We start from the raw sequence: 25,236 nt of genomic DNA on the forward strand, positions 1-25,236 counted from the left end.
TTGAGAGATTGTTTAGTAACGATGCAAGTATGTGACATAAATGGCAGTGTGACAAAATGGAATGTACCAGAATTCTTTTTTACGGAATGAATACAGTATGGTGTTAGCTTTCAGAGACAGTATAGTATTTAAGAAAGCGTGCTTGCAATTATATATGGATTGTTTATGCCTGATGCATGAGCAGTGTTCATAGAGTTTGGGGCTGGTATAATCTTAAGCTACTGAGAAAACTCCTCAGTGTGCTCATTATAATCTAGGGCAATATATAGTGTACTGTTATCTTTTGTCATACGTGTAATTTGTTTAATATTAGACTGTGGTATTTCCCCAGACTAAGAAACAATAGTTGAGATTTGAAAAGAACAGGGTATTATAGATAATTTATTTTAGTGATACAGAAAGGTATTAGTGAAAGATTGGTAGTATACAGGCGAAACCCACGGTAACGAAATCCCGAGGGAACGAAATTCTCGCCGCAATGAAATATTTTCGGATCCCCGGTGAACAGCCATAGGAGTCAATGCATTTCATATCTCGCGACAACAAAACTTTTTTCTATAGCAATCCCTCATCAACGAAATTTTCTGAAACGACAGTCCGCAAATAATCTACTCACGTGACACTAGTTGTGTCCGGAAACTGCTCAAATCTATTCGTTGTGCGCTTAAATTGCATTAACTACCGCCACAGCACACTTGCGTGGCCGCCGCCATCATTGTTTACAATAAAAAAAGCCTCGCACCACCTCTCGTGACAGACGACAGTGATGATGATGATGGTGGTCATTCGCCCATCGCAACGGGTGACTGCGCAGTGTCCGGGCCAAAAATGCAATTAGCATTTAAATGATAAAAATAAAAAAAAAGACTAGAACCGTAGGTGATCTCGCAGTGAGCACATTTTATTTAATCCTGTGTGCCAATACAGCTTGTGCTAAATGCGGAGCGAAACACGTGAAGGCTCCGATAACCCGGATGACGCTTTAGCGTCAGTGGGCTTTGTGTACCGCCGCACATGTTCGTGTGCTCAGTGTCGTTGGTGCTAGAGTGCGTCAATTGTGTGTCTCTGTGCCAATCGGACCATTTGCTTTGACAGCCTGCTAAGATGCCGCCTCCAGCCAAAAAGAGGAAAATATGACACTGCAGGATAAGGCGGTAATTATTACCCAAGCTGAAAAGGGCAGGAAGAAAATGGATATCGCCGAAGAATTTGGAATCGCGTGCAGTTCGATATCGACGATTCTGAAAAACAAGGCCTCCATTCTCGGCGCGCTCGGAAATGGTGTGAGTGCGAAAAACAACACGGTGAGCGCTGCGGCTTTTCCAGACGTTGACAAGGCGGTGTTTGCATGGTTTTGTGAACAGTGTGCCAACGAAGTGCCGCTGTCTGGCAGAGTTATTCAGCAGAAAGCGCTGGACTTTGCATGCATTCTCGGGCATGCTGATTTTAAGGCTAGCCCTGGCTGGTTGAGCCGTTTCAAAGCCCGCCACGACATAGTGGCCGAAGTCATTTCCAGGGAGGCAGCAGCCGTCGACATTTTGACAACGTCGTCGTGGCTGCTGACCAACAAAGAAGTATTGAACCAGTACAAGTCCTCGGACATTTACAACGCACATGAGACGGCCTTATTCTACGAGATGCTGCCATCGAAGACCCTGGACTTAAAAGGCCAGAAATACCGCGGCGGGAAACACAGCATGCGGCGTGTAACAATTTCGTTGTGCACCAACATGGACGGCAGATATAAACGGCCACTGCTTGTAATCGGCAGAAGTAAGAAGCCCCGCTGCTTCAAGGGAAATCGTTGGCTGCCCGTACAGTACACCGCGAACCTGAAGGCATGGATGACCCGGGCCACATATTTGGCAGCTGGCTCGAGGCCTTCGACACGGACATGCAGAAGGCAGGCAGATCGGTCTGCCTTTTTTTGGACAATTGCAGTGCCCATCATGTCGATGACGTGGAACTGGGAAACGTGCGCTTGGTTTTTTTTCCACCGAACTGCACTTCCGTGCTGCAGCCGCTTGATCAAGGCGTCATTCGTAGCGTCAAGTGCGCCTACAAGGAGAGGCTGATTCAGCGTCTGCTGCTGAACCTCCAGTTGAAGCGTCCCACCGTAGTGGACACGTTCATGGCGCTTGAGATGATGGCCGCCGCATGGGTTGCGACGTCGCCAGCCGTGATAGCTAATTGTTGTAATCATGCTGGCTTCATTGCCACTCGGCAAGCATCATGCGCCAATCCAGTGGCATCGCAAGAAGATTCGCCTGAAGGTGCACTAGTTGACAGTGCTGACGGCGCAGTGCCGCCATCGCTAACCCACGCATGGGATGAACTTTCTGCCGTGACAGATGGTGTTCCGGATGGCCTCAGCATCGATGAGTTCGTTCATGTGGATGAAGGTGTTGTCGTCCATGAAGAGATGACTGATGAAGTCATCATAAGTAGCGTTTGCCAAGGTGCCGACGACACCGACGACCACCATACACCAAATCAAGAGAGGACAGCGAACCCGTGGGATGTGTTGAATGCCTTCGATGTAATTTGATCATTTTTCAGTGAGCATGATGATGACGTGGCAATGGACCACTTCTTGCAGTGCGAGTCGAGAGCAGTAAAATTGCTGCAAGGCAAGGCTCGGCAAAGTAAGCCGACTGACTTTTGGCAATAATTTTTTTTTTTTTGCCAGCCAATTCCCTTCTCTGTCTTTTCTGCCTCATTCTCGCGCTAACAAAATTCCCGCAAAAGCAAAATGGTTTGCTTTCCCCGGCGATTTCGTTATTGCGGGTTTCGACTGTACCAAGGAACTTAGCTAAATTAGACACAACTGACCTTGTTTGAGGATGCCAGCTCATATTCTCGTTAAAGAGTACTCCTAGTGTTGTAGTGTCTACCAAGCAGCCAAGATGCACTGTGGTCTTGTGGCGGGGCGACACAGGCTTTTAGGGTAGTGTTGAGTCAGTGTATCAAAGATCACTCTGCAACCCAAGTTACATTCTTATGCAAGAACTAAATGAACTTTGTGTGTTTGACGTGGCATTGGAGAAGCAAATTGGTAAATGTACCTGTTTTTTGTGATTTTTAGAAACCGTTTCAGTCATGTAGAGTTTTCAGATAAACTTCAGCTAGGCATATTTTATATTTTGAATTATTGACACACTGTGGAACTTCACTAAAATGTTTTGCATGGAACCGGGGGGGGAAAAACATAATGCCCGGGAAACATATTACGGGAACGTACTCTTAAAATTGTGCGAATGACTGGTAAATATTAAAATGCACACCTTGCACGGCTCAGCCTCTAAACAGTCTACAGACCACAAGAGTCCAAATAACTAGGAGTTCAAAGTATCGGATTCGGCAAAGAATGGGGGACTTATTCTACAAGCAGCCATAAAAGGTGTATTCTTGGATGATCACTTTCAGAAATGCCTTTACTTACGCTAAATTTCGTGCGACTAGCACAGCATCGTCGATAAAGCCTACTTGTGGGCCCGAGTTCCTTATCAGCTATCAACAAGAAATTATGTACTTAGCCTCATTGGCTGTCACTACTCATGTGGTTTTCAGTTATTTAAAGCTGAAGTGCAGAGCAATAAATCTTTCAGTTAGGTTGTTGCTCCTGTGTTGGGTCACTTTAAGAGGAAGCTTTAGCTCGGGCCCAACTCTGATGCGGCCTATTGAAATTCCTGTAAAACGCAAAAACGTTTTTCTAGATAACCCCTGGACTGATTTTAATATAATTTGTTGCATTTGAGAGAAACGGTCAAATTCTAGCGACTGTTGGAAGCAGAATTTCGATTTAAGGCCTGAATGTTCTTTAAAAGATTTTCAAAAATTGAAAGGTTTGAAAAAGAAATAGCACGAAGTTTTACGAATTAGTTCTGCATAAAAAACAGATAATGGCATACATTAGATAATTCAAAGTGGACAAATTAGATATGTCAATTTATATCTTACGGGAATTTGTTACATTGTGTACAAGGGTTCTGCAAAAGGTTATTTCCATATTACTAATGTTGAATTCCAATGGTAGATCGCGAGCGCGAGCGCGGATCACGAACGGAGCGCGTCGCTCCGACTGAGATCGCTCTCATCTGCTCACACCATATCTGCAAAGGGAACGCGTGCGCTCCTGCGGGAGCACTTAGTACAGGAAAATCAAGGGAGAGGGCGCTAGAATAGAGAGAGGAACAAGCGCTTGGGAGCGCCACCCACCACCCCATTTCACTGTCCGGGTCAGAAGAATCATCACTCGACTTGGAAATTGTACTGTCTGAGCCAGAGCTGTCTAGGAGCGCGAACAAAATCGCACGGCGCGAAGCGGCGTCCACGTTTTCCATGTCGTCCATAGCTGCCCGCGACCGGAAACAGGCGACCGGAAACAGGCGACCGTGACAGGAAGCAGAGGCGGGTGAAGGAAATATGTCACGAGGACTTCCGGTCAAATCTGCCGATTTCGGCGGAGCAAATATTTTTGCTCCACGGAGCAATCCGGGATCAGCGGCTGGTCCCAATCTGCCATTGGAACACACAGCTCACGCTACCATTCTGCCATTGGAATACGATTGCTCCATACAGAGCAGAAAAACTTTATCTGGATCTGCCATTGGAATTCAACATAAATATTTTGAGATTCTTGTGTAACATATCAATTTTGTCCGCTTTAGATGTACTATTAGTTGCAGTTTACAGAATTTTGATATCATTTCTCATTGCTGAGTTACAGAGTTGTAAACTTGATAGTTTCATTTTCTGAAAATCTTCGTTCTTGCCAAATCTTATTAAAAAATTTACGACATAAATAAAAAATGCACAACCAACAGTCACTAGATTTTAAGTTTTTCTTTTAACTGCAACAACCCTCGTGAAATTTGGTGCGGTGGCTGCTAAGAAAAATGAATTCTCCTTTTACATGTATTTAGATAGGAGCCCCCGAGCTAAATAAAGCTTCCTCGTAACACCAGATGCACCTGCGTTACATGCGAACACATTGTTGGCACAGTGCCAAGCATGCGATTTTATCTCCGGGCTTGGATCGCTTTTGCCTGTTGACGTGTCTGGTGCTTTGAAATTGGTAGTAGTACCTTGGAAAGTGATTGTTTGCGAATATGGCCGAAGTTTGTCAATTCGTTGCTACGTGCACATGCATTTGCCTTCAACTTGGTCAGTCCTTATTTAGGCCATTGTCATGTTGTCACTACAGATTGACGAAAGTACAGTACATGCACTGAAACTTCATCACCTGGCAGCATAACAGAAGTTGACGAAGCTGCAATAGTGGGATGATTGTGGGTTTCTCGGAAGCAGTCATTGTCCGGCGCTTTTCTTACGGAATTGCCCTTGTCGGTGCATAAATCACAGGTGGAGTTGGCGGCACTTGAAGCTGCTTGAAGAAATTTCTGGGACTGTGTCGCTACTTAACACGTAAATAAATTAACGCTAGACGTGCAGAATTCATTTGACCACAAGCATATGCAGATGATGCAGCCAGCAGCTTGGCTTGGCCTGCCCTGCAGTGAGAATGCAGTAGGCGACTACTGGATCAACTAGGCTTCGCTAGTTTTGGATTTAAAGGGACACTAAAGTGAAACAATAAATCAGTGTAGGCTAATGAAGCATTGTTTGAGAACTCTGCTGGCAGTCATTTAAAAAAAGTAGTTTGATTATTAGATGAGAAAATGAAGGTCCAAGAATCAATATTTTAAATTCGCGCCGAAACCCCAGCGCCGGTACGTCAGCGTGACGTCAGGGATTCCAAAGTATGTTTTCGCATTTGGGCCGTGTTGGCTGAATAAAGGTTCGCGAAACTTGCCATGTTTTATATTTGGTTCCTTTAGAACACAATGTAGCCAATCTGTACCGCTATATATAATTAGTAGGCCCTAGAAGATGCCATCAAAATCCAAGACGTCACAGGCCCCAGGTGCGGGAACTTAAGTAGGCGTCGCCACCCGTATTTTTTTTTTGTGCTTTTTCTGGCTTACCAAATGTCTTATCGTTGTAAGAGCTGTGTTTTTGGTGTTGTAGAGCGGGAATTTACTGATGGAGAAGAAATCATTTTTCACTTCAGTGTCCCTTTAAGGATGTGCCGGCACCATGGTCGACAACCATGCCGGCGACGTATTAAAATAAATATACCACCTTCTTTTGCTCGATTCTGCAGCCAAATTGGCAAGTAGTCATACAGATGGACTTCGAATATCATACAGCGCACTGTAAAGTGTTTGACACTTCCGCCAAGGCGGTGGCGCATAAAAAGCACGTGGTGGTGGCTGGATGTGCGCAGCAGGGGTGTCCATCTTGGATGGTTCTTTTTTTTTATTCTTTTGAAGTTATAAATGCTACACTTGGTACTTCCTTGTAACCACAGTCAATACCAGATATATCAAACTCGAAGTGTACTGCTAAATAGTTCAATATGTCAGTAATTCAAAATATAAAATATGCCTGTCTGAAGATTATCTGAGGTTTCTGCATGTCTTGGGCAGATTTCCGGGGCAGTTAAAAGCTGAAATTTGCTGATTTGCTTCTCCAAGGCCATACTGAACATAAAAGTTAACCCCCCTTTCTTTTTTTGCTCCCAAACGTTGTCACTTGCACTGCGGAATGATCTTAGCAACGCTAATCCTAAACCCCAACATTGGCCAGATGCAAGACCGCAGCGCTTGTTGTGTGCATTAAAGTGCTTGTTGCGAATCCTTATTCAAGAAAACGTAGAAATGAATGCTTCGTGGGAGCAATCTAGCATGTGTGGTTATTTATTTATTATTTATTTATTTAGTACCCACAGCACCCATTTAGGCATTACAGTGGGGGGTACAGGAGAAAAATAAGCATAAAAATCGCAGGTGTAGGTGATTCGTGTAGCTGAAAAACATTATCATACGCCGACACAAAAGCACAGAGCCACGTTGCACGCAGCCACATTGGACACAGGCACGTTTCAGGTGCCACATGTCACATGTGAAAACAAAAAAGGTACATAAAGCACAATGATTACAAAGATTCACAATGAAAAGGCAAAGAACAAAGCGAATAAGTTTTTTTAAAACTATGGTGAATAAGATACAGTACAACAAGGGGAAAAAAGAGGCACTAAAAGAAAAGAATGTCATTTGCAACTCGGATTCTTTATAGGTCATGATCATTGTTAGACGTATGCACGATCTTTATCTAGCCTTAGGGATTAAAAGATTCCATCGCTTTTAATGCAGAAAAGAACTTGTTAGGACAAAAATTCCTGCAACTGAGCAAGGAAGTCGGATCCACTGACTGATGGTTCTTGAGAAAAAAGAGCTGCTAAAGGCTGATGTATTACATTTGTATTCTCTTCTTGTGTTCATGATCTTTGTCTGCTGATGTGCAGTGAGGCTGGTTTATGTGCATGTCACGGGGATTTTCGAGCATGAGAATGATGTATGCTGTGCAAAAGCTTCAGTCGAAATGACGCTTTTCAGGGCTGCAGAGATTGCCAGTTCAGCACTGCCTTAGATTTAGTTGCACTAAACTGCCTGTCATACATTGGTATATCTAGTACATATCTTGCCGCCATAGACTGAACTTTTTCTAGTCCTTCTTTGTTAGTTACTGATGAAGGCTCCTACATAGAATGTGTGTATTCGAGTGCAGATCTTGCATATGATTTATATAGTAACCCCCGAGTTTGTTGTAGAAACGCACGTGCTGATCCACATGTGTTTCCAAATGCATTTCCAAATCCACATGCTGATTCCATGATAAAGAGGGGCAAAAGTAAATGCCTAGGTATTTATATTCACGCGCCATTGTTACTGGAGAGCAGTTTATCATGTATTCAAATTTTCCAGGATTTTTTTTTTATTTTTCGAAATCCTCATGCGCACCGTTTTCTCAAGGTTCAGTTTCATTTCCCATAGCTCACACCACTCATGTATGGCATATAAGTTGTTTTGAATAACAAAGCTCTCACTTCAGATGTAACTTTACGGTATAATATACAGTCATCTGCAAATAACCTAATACGGGACTGTACATTTTCATTAATGTCAATTATATAAAGTAGGAAAAGAAGGAGCCCCAGAACTGATCCCTGAGGTACCCCTGACGTAACATTAGTTATTACACATTGTTCGCTGTTTACGACTACATATTCTCACCTCGCGCAAATATTTGGTGATCCACATGTGACGAAGAAGATCGGCAGGCTGAAAAGCCCCATTGCCATCGCGTGGCTCGCACCCAGTTCGCTCGCTGGCTGCGCCCTACCTGCTGTTGCCGCGTTGGTCGCTGCTTCTCTACGACCCGAATAAACCCCATTTACAATTGGTGGAGGTGCTGGGTACAACCGGAATTCTGGAACTTCACAACCGGACCCTGCAGCCTGTCTTCATTATGCCGGAAGAAGGACCACCGCAACCACAACCCGCTGCCCCGGTGACTACCATGGTCTGCCCCGGCCCGTTGCGTCAACGCGACCCACCCATCTTCAGCGGTACCGAAGACCATGACGTAGAAGACTGGCTCGCTGTCTACGACCGGGTGAGCATCCACAACCACTGGGACGACACCAAAAAACTGAATTACGTGTTGTTTTATTTGAGCGATGTCGCCAGCGTGTGGCACCGCAGCCATGAACGTGATCTCACGACGTGGACAGCCTTCAAAACTAACGTGACGGAGGTATTCGGGCGCCCCGCCGTTCGCAAGCTTCGCGCCGAGCAACGTTTGCGCAGTCGTGCGCAACAGTGTGGGGAGACATTTACAAGTTATATAGAAGATGTTGTCAACCTCTGCAACCGCGTTGACGTCACAATGGCTGATGCCGAGAAGATCCGCCATATCTTAAAAGGCATTGAAGACGACGCCTTCCAGATGCTGTTGGCGAAAAATCTGGCGACAGTCTCTGAACTCGTCAGTCTCTGCCAAAGCTTCAACGAACTCCACAAACAACGCCTAGCCACCCGCCAATCTTTTCCTCAGGCGACTTCAATGTCGAGCTTGGCTGTTTCCCCGGATAATACGTCGCTACTGCTAGAGATCAAGGAGTTCGTCTGTGAAGAGGTGGCGCGTCAGCTTTCTCCGATTCCCCTCACACACGGCCAGTCGAATTCTTCGTTGACGCCCGCTCTCCAATCTGTCATCAAGGAGCAGGTAGCCGACCACATTCCACCTTCTCTCCAGCAGGCTCCGGTTGCCACTCCCCTGACGTACACCGAAGTCGCTTCGAGGCCTGCACCACAGACCTACGGTCCCCTTTGCCCGCCTTTGCGCCCGCCCGTATCCGCTCCGGTCCGGCCACTGGTGCAGTATGCACGACCTCAAGATCATTGGCGCATGGAAGATAATCGGCCGATTTGTTTTATTGTGGCCGTGCAGGATACGTAGCACGTCACTGTCGCCTCCTTACCCCCAACGTCCCCAACAATGTGCGTCCATATGCGCCACGTTTCCACCAATGCCGCAACTATTCGGACTCCTTTGAATCTCCTCCTGTTGTCGACACCGCATTCTCCGCCGCTCGCCGTTCACCTTCTCCTTGCCGCCGCTCGCTTTTCCCCATGCACCGGCGTCGGAGCCCTTTGCGCCAGGAAAACTAAATATCGCAGTTCAGGAGGCGAGAACTGCGGTGCCGGCGAAATGTATAAGGCCTCACACTTCCCGAAGAACGTTATTGAAGTCGCAATAGAAGGAACATTGACGCTAGCACTTGTCGACACCGGCGCTGCACTTTTTTCAGTGATAGATGCCCGTATTTGCCGCAAATTCGAAAAAGTGACGACGACGCTTTCTGGACTGTCTCTTCGAACTGCCAACGCGCAGCACGTCGAGCCATCCGGCGCCTGCACTGCTCCTGTCGTCATTCAGGACGTCCTCTATATCATAGAATTAGTTGTGTTGCCATCATGTTCACACGACGTCATATTAGGTTGGGACTTTCTCTCCACACATCATGCGATCATTGACTGCGCCCGCGCCGAAATCGAGCTGTTTCATTTTTCGACTGATATTATCACTGACCATAAGGACCATTGCTGCAAAATCTCTGTTTCAGAAGACACCATTATACCTGCCTGGTCTTCCACCCTTGTCAGTATCTCTTGTGACTATGTAGATGACGGCACAGAACTCTTCGCTCCGTCTGAACTCTTAGTTTGCCGCAGTTCACTACCACTGCCGTTCGCCATCCTCGAGTTCAAAGCTGGCGCCTCTCTCATGTGCGTCTCCAACCCATCGGCTGAACCAACTACTTTATGCCACCGTGAAAGCCTTGGCAGAGCAGAGCCACCGACTTCATCTTCAATATTTGACACGATGGACGACTCCACTTATATTGCTGCTCTCGAGGCATCGCGTCCACAGTCCCTACCGGGTTCTTTTACACCAGCTATTGCCAGTGACCTTACGACGACGCAGCGTGACGAACTTCTTCGCTTGCTCCAAGGCTTCTCTTCCTCCTTTGATTGCCAAGCAACATCACTCGGCCGCACAATGACTGTTTTGCACACTATCAATAACTTGGAGATTAATATTAAAACTGGTTAGTTTTTGCAATAGCAGATAATGTGAAACGGTGTCGAGCGCTTTTTGAAAGTCAAGAAAAATATAGTCAACCGATGATTTGTCGTCCAGGGATGCCGCTAAGACGTGTGAACTCTACTAGTTGTGTGACACATGATAATCCTTGTCTAAATCCATGTTGGTTTGAGTTAAATAATACTATCTATATGTTTGACTACTCCAGTATATAAAACATGCACCAGAACTTTACTGCACACAGAAGTGAGTGAAATGGGACGGTAGTTATTAATAACTTTGCATGAGCCAGTTTTTTATGTATAGGAGCAACCAATGCCATTTTTCAATCAGCCGGAAGTGAACTGTGTTCCAAGGACTTCTGAAAAATAATTTTCAAGTACATTGACACGATATGAGAGCAAGACTTCAATGTAAAATTGGGTAAAGAATCAGTGCCCACAGCTTTTCCGCAATTTAAATCACGATGCAGTAATTCAATACCCCAAGCTTTGATCACTATTTTAGGCATGGGTGTGGATTCGTGTTACAACAATTTCAGATCTTTCTAATTATTTGTTGGGGCCGAGAACACTGATGTAAAATAAAGATGAACAACTTGGCCTTTTCTGTGGCGTCGCAAATTATAACATTGCCATTGGTCAAAGTGGGGATAGAAATGTCTTTTTTATTTTGTTTTATATGCTTCCAAAGTTCCTTTGGGCTTTGTTTTATTATACTTTTTATTGTTTTACAGTAGGCTGATTTCGTTTCAGCAACGCTCACTTCCCACCTTGCCAGTTTTAGTTTACATAATTTCTCTTTAGAAGGGCATCATATAAATGAACGGTAAATTCTTTGCCTACGCTTCACTAAAACATCCAGTTCTTTAGTGTACCATGGCTTGATATTACGCTTTCTAGTCAATACCCACGACGGAACAAACCGGTTGCGCAGTTCAAAAATTTTTTGTTTAAATAGAACCCATAGGTCTTCCACAGAATTCTAATCTGCAAATGTTTCCAACACAACGAAATACACTTCCAGTGAAGTATTCATTGCTTGAATATCTGCCTTTGCGTAATTGTACATGCACCGACTCTTCTCATTGTAAACACTTACATGCTTCATATTCATTTCGCATACCACGACTTCATGATCATTTATCCTTGGCAATATTTCACTGTTCCTGACTATTTCTGGCATATTTGTCAAAAAAAGATTTAGGATATGACTTCCTCGTGTAGGTTTCAGCACAGTTTGTCTTAATGAAAGGAGGTTCATAAAATTGTCAATTTCAGATTTGAAGCTAGGGGAGCATCCAGAGGCTATCGGCCAGTTGGGATCAGGTAGATTAAATTTGCCACCCACAGTGACATAATCGTATGTGATTTTTGTAGCTGTTGCAGTGAAATGACACAATTCTCTAGCTGAACCAATTGGTGGCCGATAAAAGGAGCAGACTGATAATGATTTGCCGTTCAAGGGTTTCAGCTGACACCAAACAGCTTCACTTCTATCCTCTGTAATATTTATGCGTGTAGAAGGAATGCGCTGGTCTACCAAGATAAATACACCACCTCCGTGATAATTTCTATCATGTCTATAACGTAAGGCTATCAGGAAATACTTGAGAGCTCGTTACGTCTTCATCGAGCCATGATTCAGTACCAATAACTACACTAAGTTTGACCATGTGCACTAAGTTATTGAAACCATCAACTTTGTTCTTAATGCTCCTACAGTTGACTACCAAGAAAGACAGTGAAGTCGATATGGACTTATTGGGTCATTCGCACGGCACAGCCTTGTCTGAAAGGTCATCATAGGTGTACTTGATGCCGTTTATGTAAAGTATATCACGCTTTAATTGCACACGTGCATCCTTGCTTTTTTGTTCGTGAGCAAACCGCCACAGATTTCGCCTTCCTTTGTGCACTGGCTTGGAAAAGTCTTCTGATATACTGATACCTGTATCTTTCAAATTCGTGACCTTTCCTAAAATCAAATATTTTTCTTTCAGAGACCCAAACCTTGCGATCAAGGGTCGTGTTTTTCCTTCTCGAAATTTTCCAAGTCTATGGGCTTTTTCGATCGACTTGGGGCTAACTTGTAATTTTGTTACGCTTACTTCCTTCAAAAGCAATTCAGATGATGACCAAGATTCACAAATATTTGTGTCAGGTGTGCCGTAGAACACGAGGTTGTGCTGCATGCTACGATTTTCAATATCATCAATCTTATTTCGGAGCAGCTGTATCACCCCCTGCTGTGCGTCATAGTGTGCAGTACATTCCGTAATGGCGGCTTCTAAGTTTGGTAATACTGTTACGGGAATGTTGCAGGGACATTTTTACTTCAATTGACGACACATATGAAGTCAAATCATTTATAGCTGCCATCTGTTCCACTTGATTCACCTCAGTAGTGTTAAGCTTCTGAACAATCACATTTTGCCCATCCAAAATTTTCTGTGGTGTCACATGAGTGCTTGGGCCGGGATTCATTTTATATCACCACAGTATTAACAACAAGAAAAGCATAACAATGCAACAAAATGCGATGCCGTGAGCAGTTTCTGGTGTTAGAATACATAAGTACACAGTTATACTGGATACAGGATGGAACCGGCAGGATAAGAATGGTAAACGTTTTACATGGTATACATTCAATAACCTGCACGAGAAGCAGAACGTGCTCGAGTGGCACTGCCATAGCACTGCAGGTTCCATGCCCCAGAGAGACACTGCAGTCTGCCACCTTTTGTAGGCTCGTGATAGTGGCTGTGAACCATGGTTCGTTAACTGTGGCTGGACATATGCCAGATTCCACTGTAGTAGACTTCGCCGGTCCACAATAGAGTGCGTTGAAGATTTCTTCACGGTTGCATGCAAATACTTCGGCGATGTTCGCCATAATTCTGTGGTTGTCGCATTCGTAGTCTGTTGAAAGTGTTCTGGAGCTACATGCAACCTGCACGAGAAGCATAATGTGCCTGAGCGGCACTACCATAGCACTGCCGGTTTCACACCCACTGTCTGGGCTGCCATCACCGCACTTCAAATGAGAATCATACGTCCCCGGCCGCATGTCTGTCACAATATGCCGTTTCAGCACCCGATCGTCATACATGGGCAACAAGCAAGGCTGTCTGTTGTGTTGAGTTTCAGAACTGACTTCCTGTTGGGACCAGTCGCTTCTTGCCCACCCTAAAACGTCTGTGTCTTGCATGCCACTCAACTCTCTGATGCCTCACGGCCAGTATATCCTTTTTTTCTCGGTCCTTCCCCTATGACTCCTGCATCAGTGACTGCCGACACTACACACACGCTCCTACTTTCGAAAACAGCTTTCAGCTTTTCTGAACATCAAAGCCATTCCTACTATTTTGTAACTGTAAGCACGAATGAAACGTGTTCAGCATGAACCCAGGAATCGCATAGCAACGGGCCATGCATGCCGCTGTTGCATGGGTCTTTCTGCGAAGTGCGAATGTGGCTTGTGGTTGCTTTGTTAAATTCACACTAATGTAAAGGTCCGTGCAAGTGGATGTTACGGTCTGATTGATTTTGGCCACTTGTGGAATCCTAAAATGCCGTTGGGGGAAATCCTTTGTCTACAAGTAGACAAACACAGTGGTGCAGCATCTCTAGTTCGGTATCCTATGCCTGGCGTGTCATTGAGTGTCATTCACATTACCTTGTGGAAAGTGTATCGAACTGGGTGGCCTTTCACGTTCTTGAAACGGAGTGGCTATCTGTTCTTGCTGATAAGACGTAGTGGCAGTTTGCATGAGACCTCCATATGCACAGCGAGCAAAAATGAGAGTACCTTGCTAGTTTTTCATCCATGCCATGTACTGCCCTTCAGATTAAATATTTTGATTGACAGCATCCACTAAAACAAAGCTCTTTCAGATTTGTCGGCATTGAATATTTCCAACGATATGAAAAGTTATTGTGTAAATGTTAGGGGAAGCGCACTTGCAGGGGCACAGCACAGCACCTGATACATTGAAAGTGGCAGTGAATGGGAGTCAAGGTATGCACAGTACCTCAGTATACTTTTGCATGGTATTTTCAAGGGGATCTTACAATTGTTCAATTCAGACAATAGTTCAATTATTCGAGTTAGATATATCTGGTATTGCCTGTACACATCAGAGTTGGAACATATCACTTGGGAACATTGCGGGTACGACGACGTATCAAAGTGGATTCTAGTACATGCGTGTCGACGAGCCCCTTGCTGGGACAGGGCTTTAGGGATATTATACTAGGTAAAATGTATGAACGAGAAATATTTCCGTGAGGTTCTACTGTGTCAAACTTTTTTGCAATCTCCTTGGTGTAGGATGTATTTAGGAATGACTGCAAGATCTTTCACAAGTGGTCACTTCTGGGAATGCAAAGTTGTAGCTTGTGTTAGTTGTGCTGCAAGTACTTGGTGTTGGACTACTTAAATAAACTGATTAAGGTTCAAGTTTATGATACTTTATCTCATAGTATTTCTAACATGGTTGGATCCAAACAAGGCAAAGGGTTCACAATACATACAGTGACATTCCGTCTTGTATATCTCACAGGAGTTACCAACCAGCGGTCATTGAGTCTCAAAGCCGGGCCAGCCATCACCTTGTGTAATCTAGCGTCCCAATGTGTGTGCATGTTCAACCTGCAAAGGACACCAAGCATTGAGCAGCAAGAAACACTGTATTGCGCTAAGTTAGCGAAAAGGAAACTGGTTTATTTGCCTCTGGCAACACCCAGCACTGCACAAACTCTTGGCCTTGGGGCAAGATGGGAAGCAAAGAAGCTCCCGCACCAAGGGTGGAAATACAGGTGAAGGGCGCCGCTAGCATGCTGCTGTGGGAGGATGGCTACACACTGCTAAAGTAGAAATGTTCCCGCAGCCATACTGCATACGCTAGCGATGACTGACTGGGGCTGCTCACGAGAGCTGGGCAATCTCCGTTAGCTTGGGCCTCTGATAAGTGTGACTTAATGTAGTGTGACCCCACATGAGCACTACGCACCACTCTTCGGCTTAGTGTTTGGAGAAGGAGCAACACCAGCCGCTTATCATAAGTACAAGGCACTGTAGAAGGGCTCAAGTTCGAGTGATGCCCAAAGCAAAGAGTCTGGTGGATGAGAGCAACAACGTGCATGCAATTCAACAATTATCAATTCAATTTTCAATTAACATTCAGCTTCTCACAACGAAAACAACACAATACACCAAGAAAGGGACAGGTGAAAGGTAACAGCGTCGTACACTCTTCCCTTTCGCCTGTCTCTTTCTTGGTGTGTTTCATTGTTTTCGTTGTAAGATTCATGCACCATGTAGCCCAACGATAAGTGTTATTAACATTCAACTGCTGCTGATGTTGTTGTGTAGCAGCAAAACCTTGTAGTTGATTGAGCTGTGAGAATTTTCAAGACCATCGAGTCAACAGCCAATAAAAAGTGCCCGTGTGAAGTGGGCATTACAGCTGTAGCATCACAGGGTTGCGTTTGCTGCCCTCGTTTACCATAAATTAAAAAAAAAAAGCAAGGGAGATGACAACAATGTTCTTGCTCTCTCAGGTTTCTCTTACAGTCGTGCCTGATAGTCCTGTGAAGCTGGCACCCCAACAAGACCCCATTATACCTTCTGTGTCAAACCAATCCAAGTCCTCCTGTCGGAACCTGCTCAAGTACCTCAAATTGGACCTAACTGTGAGTGCATGCCTTGTCAGTTCTTGTCGTAAGAATTTGCCAACCTTGCTAAATAGACCAACTTTAATGTGTTCATAGCATGGGCAAATGACGCAATATTCCTAGCAGATTCCAGTGTGGTAAGCCTACTGACGCCAGAGCTGTTGGTATGATGTAAACACCTTATCTGGTTGATTTGGATAGGTAATACATAATACTAAACATATCTTTTTCAGGTTGCACAGTCTGTTAAGAGACAATGTTTTCAATTCATGTAGTGGTTGCTTATAAAACTCTAGTGAGTTCATTATAATGTTGTGAATCATGACAAGTACTAGAGTAAAGGTACACATAAAACACATGTGGGTGCCATTACTGCGAACTGTGTATTTGTTTCATCAAGGGGACAGTTATGTGCTCCTTTAAGCCCGGGACACATGGAGCGAACTTTCACGGTGAACATAGCCTGGCACAAATAGACGCTGTGGGATGACACTGATGGTTCAGTGGCATCGCTTACATTCAGCGAAAAGCAGGCGGACGCCACTGCGTGCTCACCGCATATTTGTCAGTGTTGCCAAAATCTTGGAATGTATTTTTGGATAAGAAAAAAAAAATACTAAATAGCCTTTTTATTGTATTATTTGTCGTTAATGACTAAACTACTTAGTAAATAGTTTTATAGGGGTGCTTACAAATGATTTCCGCACATTTCATTGAGCTGCAAGTGTTTTAGTGAGCTGGCTTTGTGCCGTCTGGCTACATTGAACGGTGGCACCATGTAGCGTAGGCGTTGCAGAAGGTTTTGCGGTTCTCCAACTGTGACGTTAGTTTACTTTGTGTAAGAGCACATTGTGGTTTTTCATGTTTACTTCAGTTTCAGTTCCTGTTTTAAAGCCTGCTCCAACAACAAGTGTTTACTGCTGCAGCCAGAGAGAATATAATTATCGGTATTTGGCGTGAAATGGGCCTGCCATCGGCTCTCATTCTCGATGCCCTAGGCATTCCGTGCGCCGCCTGGGCCCACACAGATGCAAACAGCCAGAAGACCAAGCATTGTCGGCTTATAACTATAATCTGTCGTCGCTCTTTTGCCTCAAGGCACTCTAGCAGAAAGGACTTATGGTTGTAGTAAAGCAGGAATGGTTTCTGATTGAAGAAGCACAAAACCAAACTTTGCAAGCATGTGTGCCGACAGTGGGGGGGGGGGGGGGAACAGCTTCGGGCGCCGCGAACGAGAAACTGTTTCATCTCCTATACCGGAACCCATATAGGGAGCGTCACACACACAAAAAAGACATTAATAAGAAAAGTAGTACAACGCACACTATTTTTTGCCATGGAACCTTCTGTCGGGTTGGTTAGAAAACTGCACTGCACTTATAATTATTATCTGTTTCGTGAGCGCTAAGTTTGTAGACAAAAAATAAGTTTACACAAATTTGTGCTCTTTAACATTCAATATCCAGCTGTAATGATCAACGGTGTCCCTTTCATTCGCAGAGAGCCCAAAAGTGTGCGGCCAAAGTAGCCCCAACGCCCACATTTCATCGCTTCAGCGCGACCGCGTGGCAGATGCTTCGATGGAAAAGCAAAAATACACAAAAACCAACCGGCTGCCAGAAGTCGGAGGGAGATTGATCGTTGCGACGCCTATTGAGCGCCCCCACCACTTCCGATGGCGATTTTCGCCGGGTGACATTTTTCCGATCGGACCGCGTAGCTACCGGGAGTCAAATTTTTGGACGCCGAGGGGCGAGTGTTCGCCGCCGGGCGTATTTCGTCACCTGAATGCCAGTCTTCCGCTCCATGTATCCCGGGCTTTACTCTTGTCCTTACTCCGTTTCACATCGCTCACATACAATGAACAATGAAATATAGACTGCTCTTTGGAGCCAAACATTAGCCCAAATATCTTTTTGCTCCTCTTTGCTCCAGATTAGTGTAGAGCATTTATTCTTGATTAATTTACCCTTTGCACTCATCACCATAAACATATTGTGAAATGTTTTTCCTTGTTTTCTCAAAGCATTTCTGGCAGTGCCACTATTTTAGAATGATGAAATCTCCTATTCTACTTCCAGAAGATGGTTGTAGCGCCGAAAAACACAACACACAGCAAGCGAGATGGGACAGGCGCATGTCCTGTCCCTTCTCTCCCGTCTCGCTTGCTGTGTGTGGTGTTTTTCGGCGCTACAACCCTCTTCTGGAAACATGCACCAACTAGCCTCCAACAAGTATGTTTCCTATTCTACTTTCCTATTGCAATAATTATTTCTTGGAAAGGCAGAGAATAGATATTGCAGTTAGCATATCATATAGACAAATATTATGAAGACAAATTTTATATGTGAATGTTCACTACACAATATATAGTTTAGTTGATAGCCTACCTGTAAGCAAGATATAATTTTTCTAAATATTTAAAACATACTTACTATGGAGGAAAATTTAATGTATATCTTAAATTAGCATATAGAAGTACATTGACTCAGCAAGTTTAATCAAAATCTATCCAGAAATAGAAAAAGTTCTTAAATAAAGGGTCCCTCCAACAACAGACTAAGTTTTGATTGGGCTCATAAGACATTTGGAATGGCTACTCTAACTTCAGAGATTTAACATAGTAGTTCCATGTTCTAGTTCTTGTCTGGTTCATGTCCTTTGTCTGTTTGCTAGTGCACCTACCAACTGTGGTTCCTTAGTGGCTTTGGCGTTGTACTGCTAAGCCAGAGGTCGCGGAATGAAATCCTGTCCACAGTGGCTGCATTTCGATGGGGACAAAATGCAAAAACATCCGTGTGCTGTGCATTGGGCACACATTAAAGAACCCCAGATGGGCCAAATTAAGCTGGAGCTCTCCCACTATGATGTGCCTCATAATCACATCAGGGTTTTGGCACGTAACATCCCAGGACTCAATTTATTCAAATTTAGTGCGCCTTTCATGCTGTAATGAAGCAATCCTTCTAACTGAAAGAATTTCTTGTATGGTTGTTACAATAATTAGTGGGCACTCATAACATTTAAAATATGATTTGAAAATCTGGGACCCTTTACTAATATGCGGTAAAATAAATTGAACATGCCATAGATATCTTTCAGAATCTTCTTTCTTTTTTCTGGGTGTAGACAAACAAGAAGGATCAGAATTTGTGTGCATTACTTCCATCAGTTTTCTAAGCTTGTCATGGGCAGGGTCCCTCCAATGCATGGATGCCCATGGGTCTTTAGAAGGAAAAAAAACAATTTGATGTTTGCATGTGTGTATGCTTCAGGGAGCTTTGGGGTGATGAAAATTGCTCACTGTGCAAAATGCATATGCATATCCAGACAGTGAACATGTGCACAGCAACACATCAACATCCTGAGTTATCTGAATGAACGAAGTTTTTACTGTGCATCAATAACTTGTGAACTAACTGGGGGTAGTATAACTGGGTGCAGATGTCAGATGACCTTATTCTAATGCTGGCCTTTTTTGTTTACTGTTCAAAAAGACTTTCAGAGGGCATGGTTGGTGCATACTTGATATAATATAAAGAGCTCAAAAAACACCTCACAAAAGAAAAGGAGTGGAGACAAGACAGTAGTGTACAATATACCAATGACCTATGGAAGAGTTACATTGATCAGTCCGGAATGTGTATACCCGTATTTATTCGAATCTAGGCCGATAGTTTTTTTTTTTTTCAAATCATATTCCAAACTCTAGGGTTGGCTTAGATTCGAGGATTTAAAAAAACGCGCCAGTTTTTCATTGAAACTGCTAAGTATGGTGCATAGCTAGTGCCATCTAGAAAAGTCAGTATCGCAGCTGCTACTAGCCTTCCAGTAGCCAACCGTACACAAGCGAGGTCGCCATTTTAACCTGTGTCGTGTCAGCCGTATCGGCGTACGGCACCAAGCAGGAGGTGCCACTACAGTGCCGCTTTCAAGCGAAAAGTTGTGATAGCCGCAGAGGCATCGTCGGACCTTCAAGCCGGCGGGACTTCGGCGTCGACGAGAAAAACGTCCGTCATTGGAGGGGACAACGACAGCAGCTTTCTGCGTGCGCCGCAACGAGGATGGCATTTAGCGGACCAAAGAAAGACCGTCACCACGAAGTGGAGACAGTTTTGGCCGACTTGTTTGGACGCAGAGAGCAGCTGCCCTTCCAGTGACAACAGAAGTGCTCCAATCAAAAGCTAGGGAACTTTCAAGGGAGTGAGGCCTAATGCCAAAGGATTTCAAAGCCAGCCGGGACTGGCTTCAAAAATTCATGAAGCGCTTTGGCTTCACCCTCTGACGTCACACTTCAATCACCCAAAAGCTGCCAAGCGATTTCGAAGACTAGCTGATAGCTTTTCAGCGCTACGTGCTGCGAAAGAGACAAGCGGCAGGCTACAACCTTGGGCTAATCGGCAACGCCAACCAGACGGCTGTCTATTTTGATATGCCAGTGGCGTACAATGTGAATGAAAAGGGTGCCAAGGAGGTGAAGGTGTGCTCTGAGGGCTACGAGAAGCAGCGCGCAACTGTGATGCTGTGCTGCACAGCTGATGGACATAAACTCCCTCCTTAAATGATATTTAAAAGGAAGACACTGCCTGCTCGAGAAACTTTCCCAAGAAACGTCATTGTGAAGGCAAATGAGAACGGGTGGATGACGGGTGCGATGGTGTAAGAGAGTTAAGATTGTGTGGCGACGGCGTCCAGGAGCCCTTTTCACAAAGAACTCGCTCCTTGTGTCTACTCTTACCGTGGGCACTTGACCGACAACGTGAAGGCTGCACTCGCCCAAGTGAACACAGACCTCGCTGTCATACCAGGCAGCATGACGGGCCAGTTGCAGCCACTTGATGTCTGCATCAACAAACCTTTCAAGGATCGTCTGCGGAAATATTACACGGACTGGTTGACTGGCGAAGACCACATGCTAACGGCAATGGGCCGCATCAAATGTGCATCGCTATCGCAGCTGGTGGGCTGGTGTAGCTGCAGCTTGGGACGACATCCCAGGTACTTTGATCACGTGTGCCTTTAAAAAGTGCAGCATATCTAATCTGCTTGACGATACCGAAGATAGTGCACTGTTTAAGGTGACAGTGACAAGGAACGCAGCGACGACGTTGAATGAGCTCTGCATGTTCAGATTCAATAAATGCTGTTTGCATTTTGCGAACGCTGTCCGCCCTTTTTTTGTTCGGCCTACTTTCGAGGGAATATATATATATTTTTTTGTTGGCTTCGGACTTTAGGGGGTGGGCTTAGAATCGGGGTCGGCCTAGATCCGAGTGAATACGGTATATGACTGATTGTAGAAGCAAGCCTTGAGCATTGGAAAAAATGAACACACACATCTGTTGGAACATGTGGACCGTTGTCGTCATGAGGCATTGCTTTGAGAAGCAAAGATCCTTGGCAAAAGCTGCAATGAGCATGCCTCATTGTTGCCGGTAGAATTTCACATTAAAATAGTGGGGGAGGGCTGCATAGCCTTCTGTATTTTTGTATGTGAAAGAAATCGAATTCCTCGAGGCACATAGAACGTAACCATACCTTTCTTCTTTCTTTTTCCATGAACGCATCTGCGCATGCTGATATCACGTATATATATATATATATATATATATATATACATATATATATATATATATATTGTAAGCATTTATGCGGACTTCATCTTCATCTGTACAAAGTCATCATCAATCATCGGCTCGTGTTCGTTTTTGCGTCGGCGCCATTTTTCCTTCTTGGAATAAAGCGTCGTCTCAACCGTGGTATTTCAAGTGGTGGAGGTGCTTTAAGATCCCTTCGACCTCAATCCACTTCAACATCTCTCCTGGAGCTCCGTTCGGGACGCCGCTTACGCCAAGAGGCCGCCATGTCGCAAGACCAGACCGCAGCATCCACCATCTCGGTTCCAGTACCAGCCACCCCCACTCCCAGCCCTGCCAACAACCGGTATCGCGACCCTGAAATCTTCTCTGGCTTGCCTGGTGAGGACGTTGAAGACTGGCTCGACAACTACGATCGTGTCAGCGACTACAACAACTGGAACGAGACATCGCGGTTAAACAACGTGCCATTTTACGTTTCTCAAGTAGCCAAGACCTGGTTCCTGAATCATGAGCGCGACTTCCGTGATTGGTCGTCTTTCAGGGAGCAGCTACAGCGGATTTTCGGCACACCCACGGTTCGTTCGGAAGTTGCGAAAAAGAGGCTGTCTGAGCGCGTCCAGCATTATGGCGAATCGTATACCTCGTACATTGAGGACATCCTCGCGCTTTGCCGCCGTGTCGACAGTGCCATGCCAGAACCTGATCGCGTGCGACACCTTCTTAAGGGTATCGGAGCTACTGCCTTCAACGCACTCGCCGCTCAAAACCCATCGACGGTGTCGGACGTCGTCTCCGTCTGTCAGCGCCTCGACGCCCTGCAGTCCATCCGCTTGCAACCGGACTTTTCCGACAACCCCCTGGCGAACAGTATTGAGCTCCGGTCTATCATTCGAGCCATAATTCGTGAGGAATTGCAAGCGCATGGCTCAACCCCTTGCAGCAGCGCTCACGTCCCACCTGCTTCTACTGACCTGCGCGGTATTATTAAGGAGGAATTGGCCTCCCTGCAGAACGCCCAGCATACCAACGCTTCTCCTTGCCCACAACCGGCTTCTTACGCCCAGATTGCTGCAATGCCAGCCGCGCCGTCTCCAATTACGCCACCTGCGCCTGCTCACGATCACCTGGCACCTGGAGGAGAACGTCGCCGATATGCTGAAAAGAAACGTCATACGTCCCTCCGCCAGTGCTTGGTCATCACCCGTCGTTTTGGTGCAGAAGAAGGATGGATCGGTACGATTTTGTGTTGACTACCGTGCGCTAAACAAGATCACCCGTAAGGATGTATATCCCATGCCCCGTATCGATGACGCCCTTGATTCGTTGCAAGGCGCGCAATATTTCTCCAGCCTTGATCTTCGCTCCGGATATTGGCAAATCCCAATGCACGAAGTGGACAAAGAAAAGACCGCCTTTTCTACTCCGGATGGTCTTTACGAGTTTAATGTAATGCCTTTCGGTCTCTGCAATGCTCCCGCCACATTTGAAAGAATGATCGACACGGTTCTTCGCGGCCTCAAGTGGAAAACTTGTCTTTGTTACCTCGACGACATCGTCGTGTTTTCCTCGACTTTCACTGACCATCTGCAACGCTTAGATGAGGTGCTCACGTGCCTTTCTAATGCCGGACTTCAACTAAACACGAGGAAGTGCCGTTTCGCTAGCACAACGATTAAAGTCCTGGGTCATCTCGTTAGCAAAGACGGCATCCAGCCCGATCCGGATAAAATTTCCGCGGTGCTCAACTTTCCCCGTCCAATTCGTGCAAAAGAACTGCGCAGCTTCATTGGACTCGCCTCATACTTTCGACGTTTTATCCGGAACTTTGCCAGCATTGCCTCGCCCCTCCACAAGCTCCTTACTAGTCCCAGTTCCTTCTATTGGAACGATCAGTGTGAAGCCGCGTTCCAAGAACTCAAGCGCGCACTAATATCCCCACCTGTTCTTTGTCATTTTGATGACAAGGTGCCCACATTAGTGCATACTGACGCCAGCGGTCACGGAATTGGTGCCGTACTGCTGCAGCGCGACCACGAATTTTGTGAAAAGGTTGTTGCATATGCAAGCCGCACTCTCACTTCCGCGGAAAAGAAGTACTCTATAACCGAACAAGAGTGTTTGGCTGTTGTCTGGTCCATTCAGAAATTTCGTCCATACCTTCACGGTCGACATTTCACGGTTGTGACCGACCACCATGTCCTATGTTGGTTGTCGACGATCAAAAACTTGTCCGGGCGTCTTGGCCGCTGGATACTCCGATTACAAGCATATGATTTCAATGTCATATATAAGTCCGGACGGAAGCACCAAGATGCCGATGCTCTTTCACGATGCCCATTACCACCTTCCTCGGAGCACATCACATCACCTTGTCAAATTGGCCGCACAGAGGATGCTTCGTCTATTACACCGATTTCTTCCTTGACTTCATCAAACCGCCTTTCAGTGCTTTCCACTCACCAGCGCGCCGATTCCTATTGCCAAAGTATCATCAATCGCCTTAGTGGTATTTCATCTCCACCCAATGCCAGGCTCCGGAAACAACTCAAACTGTTCAAGTTTGAAGACGACGTGCTCTACCGGTACATTTTTCACCCGGAAGGCCATCGATGGGTTCCCGTTCTACCGCGCGCTCTTCGCGCTGCAGTTCTGCAGGCCTCACACGATGACCCTACGTCAGGCCACTTGGGTTACAACAAAACGCACGAGCGCATACGCAGCCGATTCTATTGGCCAGGCCTTTCCACGAGCATAGCTAGATATGTTGCCTCGTGCACGCTTTGCCAACACCGTAAGCGACCTACTACTGTTCCGGTCGGGACCCTACAACCACTTCCTTGTCCAGCACAACCCTTCTCTGTCGTCGGCATTGACCTTTTCGGGCCACTCCCACCTACTCCAGATGGCAACCGATGGATCGTCACTGCTGTTGACCATTTGACCCGGTACGCTGAAACAGCCTCAATACGCTCAGGAGCTGCCTCAGAAGTAGCGGCCTTCTTCTTGCAGTCTGTCTACTTACGTCATGGGGCGCCTCACGTTCTTTTGAGCGACCGAGGCAAGACATTTCTTTCAAGCACTCTTGATCAAGTTCTGCAAGCGTCCAACACCGTGCACAAGACAACGTGTAGCTACCACCCTCAAACCAACGGCCTAACAGAGCGATTTCATCGCACGCTGTGTGACATGCTATCCATGTATATTCAACCTGATCATCGTAACTGGGATGCGATTCTCCCATTTGTAACATTTGCGTACAACACGTCTGTTCAACGGACCACCGGATACTCTCCGTTTTTCTTAGTATATGGCCGCCACCCAACCTCATCACTCGACGTTTCTTTCTTCTCTGGCCCCGTCAACGCTTCACCATTCATTTGCGACCAGTTTGTGTCTCGTCTTGCCCAATGTCGTCGTCGCGCCCGTATGAACACTGCAGCCAG

General features: G+C 45.6%; 1 protein-coding gene across 1 annotated transcript in view; it reads left to right on the forward strand.

Moving 5' to 3' along the window:
• LOC135916357 (structural maintenance of chromosomes flexible hinge domain-containing protein 1-like) overlaps window positions 1–25,236 on the forward strand; it is a 373,767-nt gene that overhangs the window by 268,697 nt on the left and 79,834 nt on the right. Inside the window, exon 38 of the mRNA XM_065449720.2 lies at window positions 16,080–16,211. Coding sequence (XP_065305792.1) covers window positions 16,080–16,211 — 132 coding nt within the window. The remainder of the gene's footprint in view (window positions 1–16,079; window positions 16,212–25,236) is intronic.

The sequence above is a fragment of the Dermacentor albipictus genome, chromosome 5 (genome assembly GCF_038994185.2).
Source record: "Dermacentor albipictus isolate Rhodes 1998 colony chromosome 5, USDA_Dalb.pri_finalv2, whole genome shotgun sequence".
Classification (NCBI taxonomy): domain Eukaryota; kingdom Metazoa; phylum Arthropoda; class Arachnida; order Ixodida; family Ixodidae; genus Dermacentor; species Dermacentor albipictus.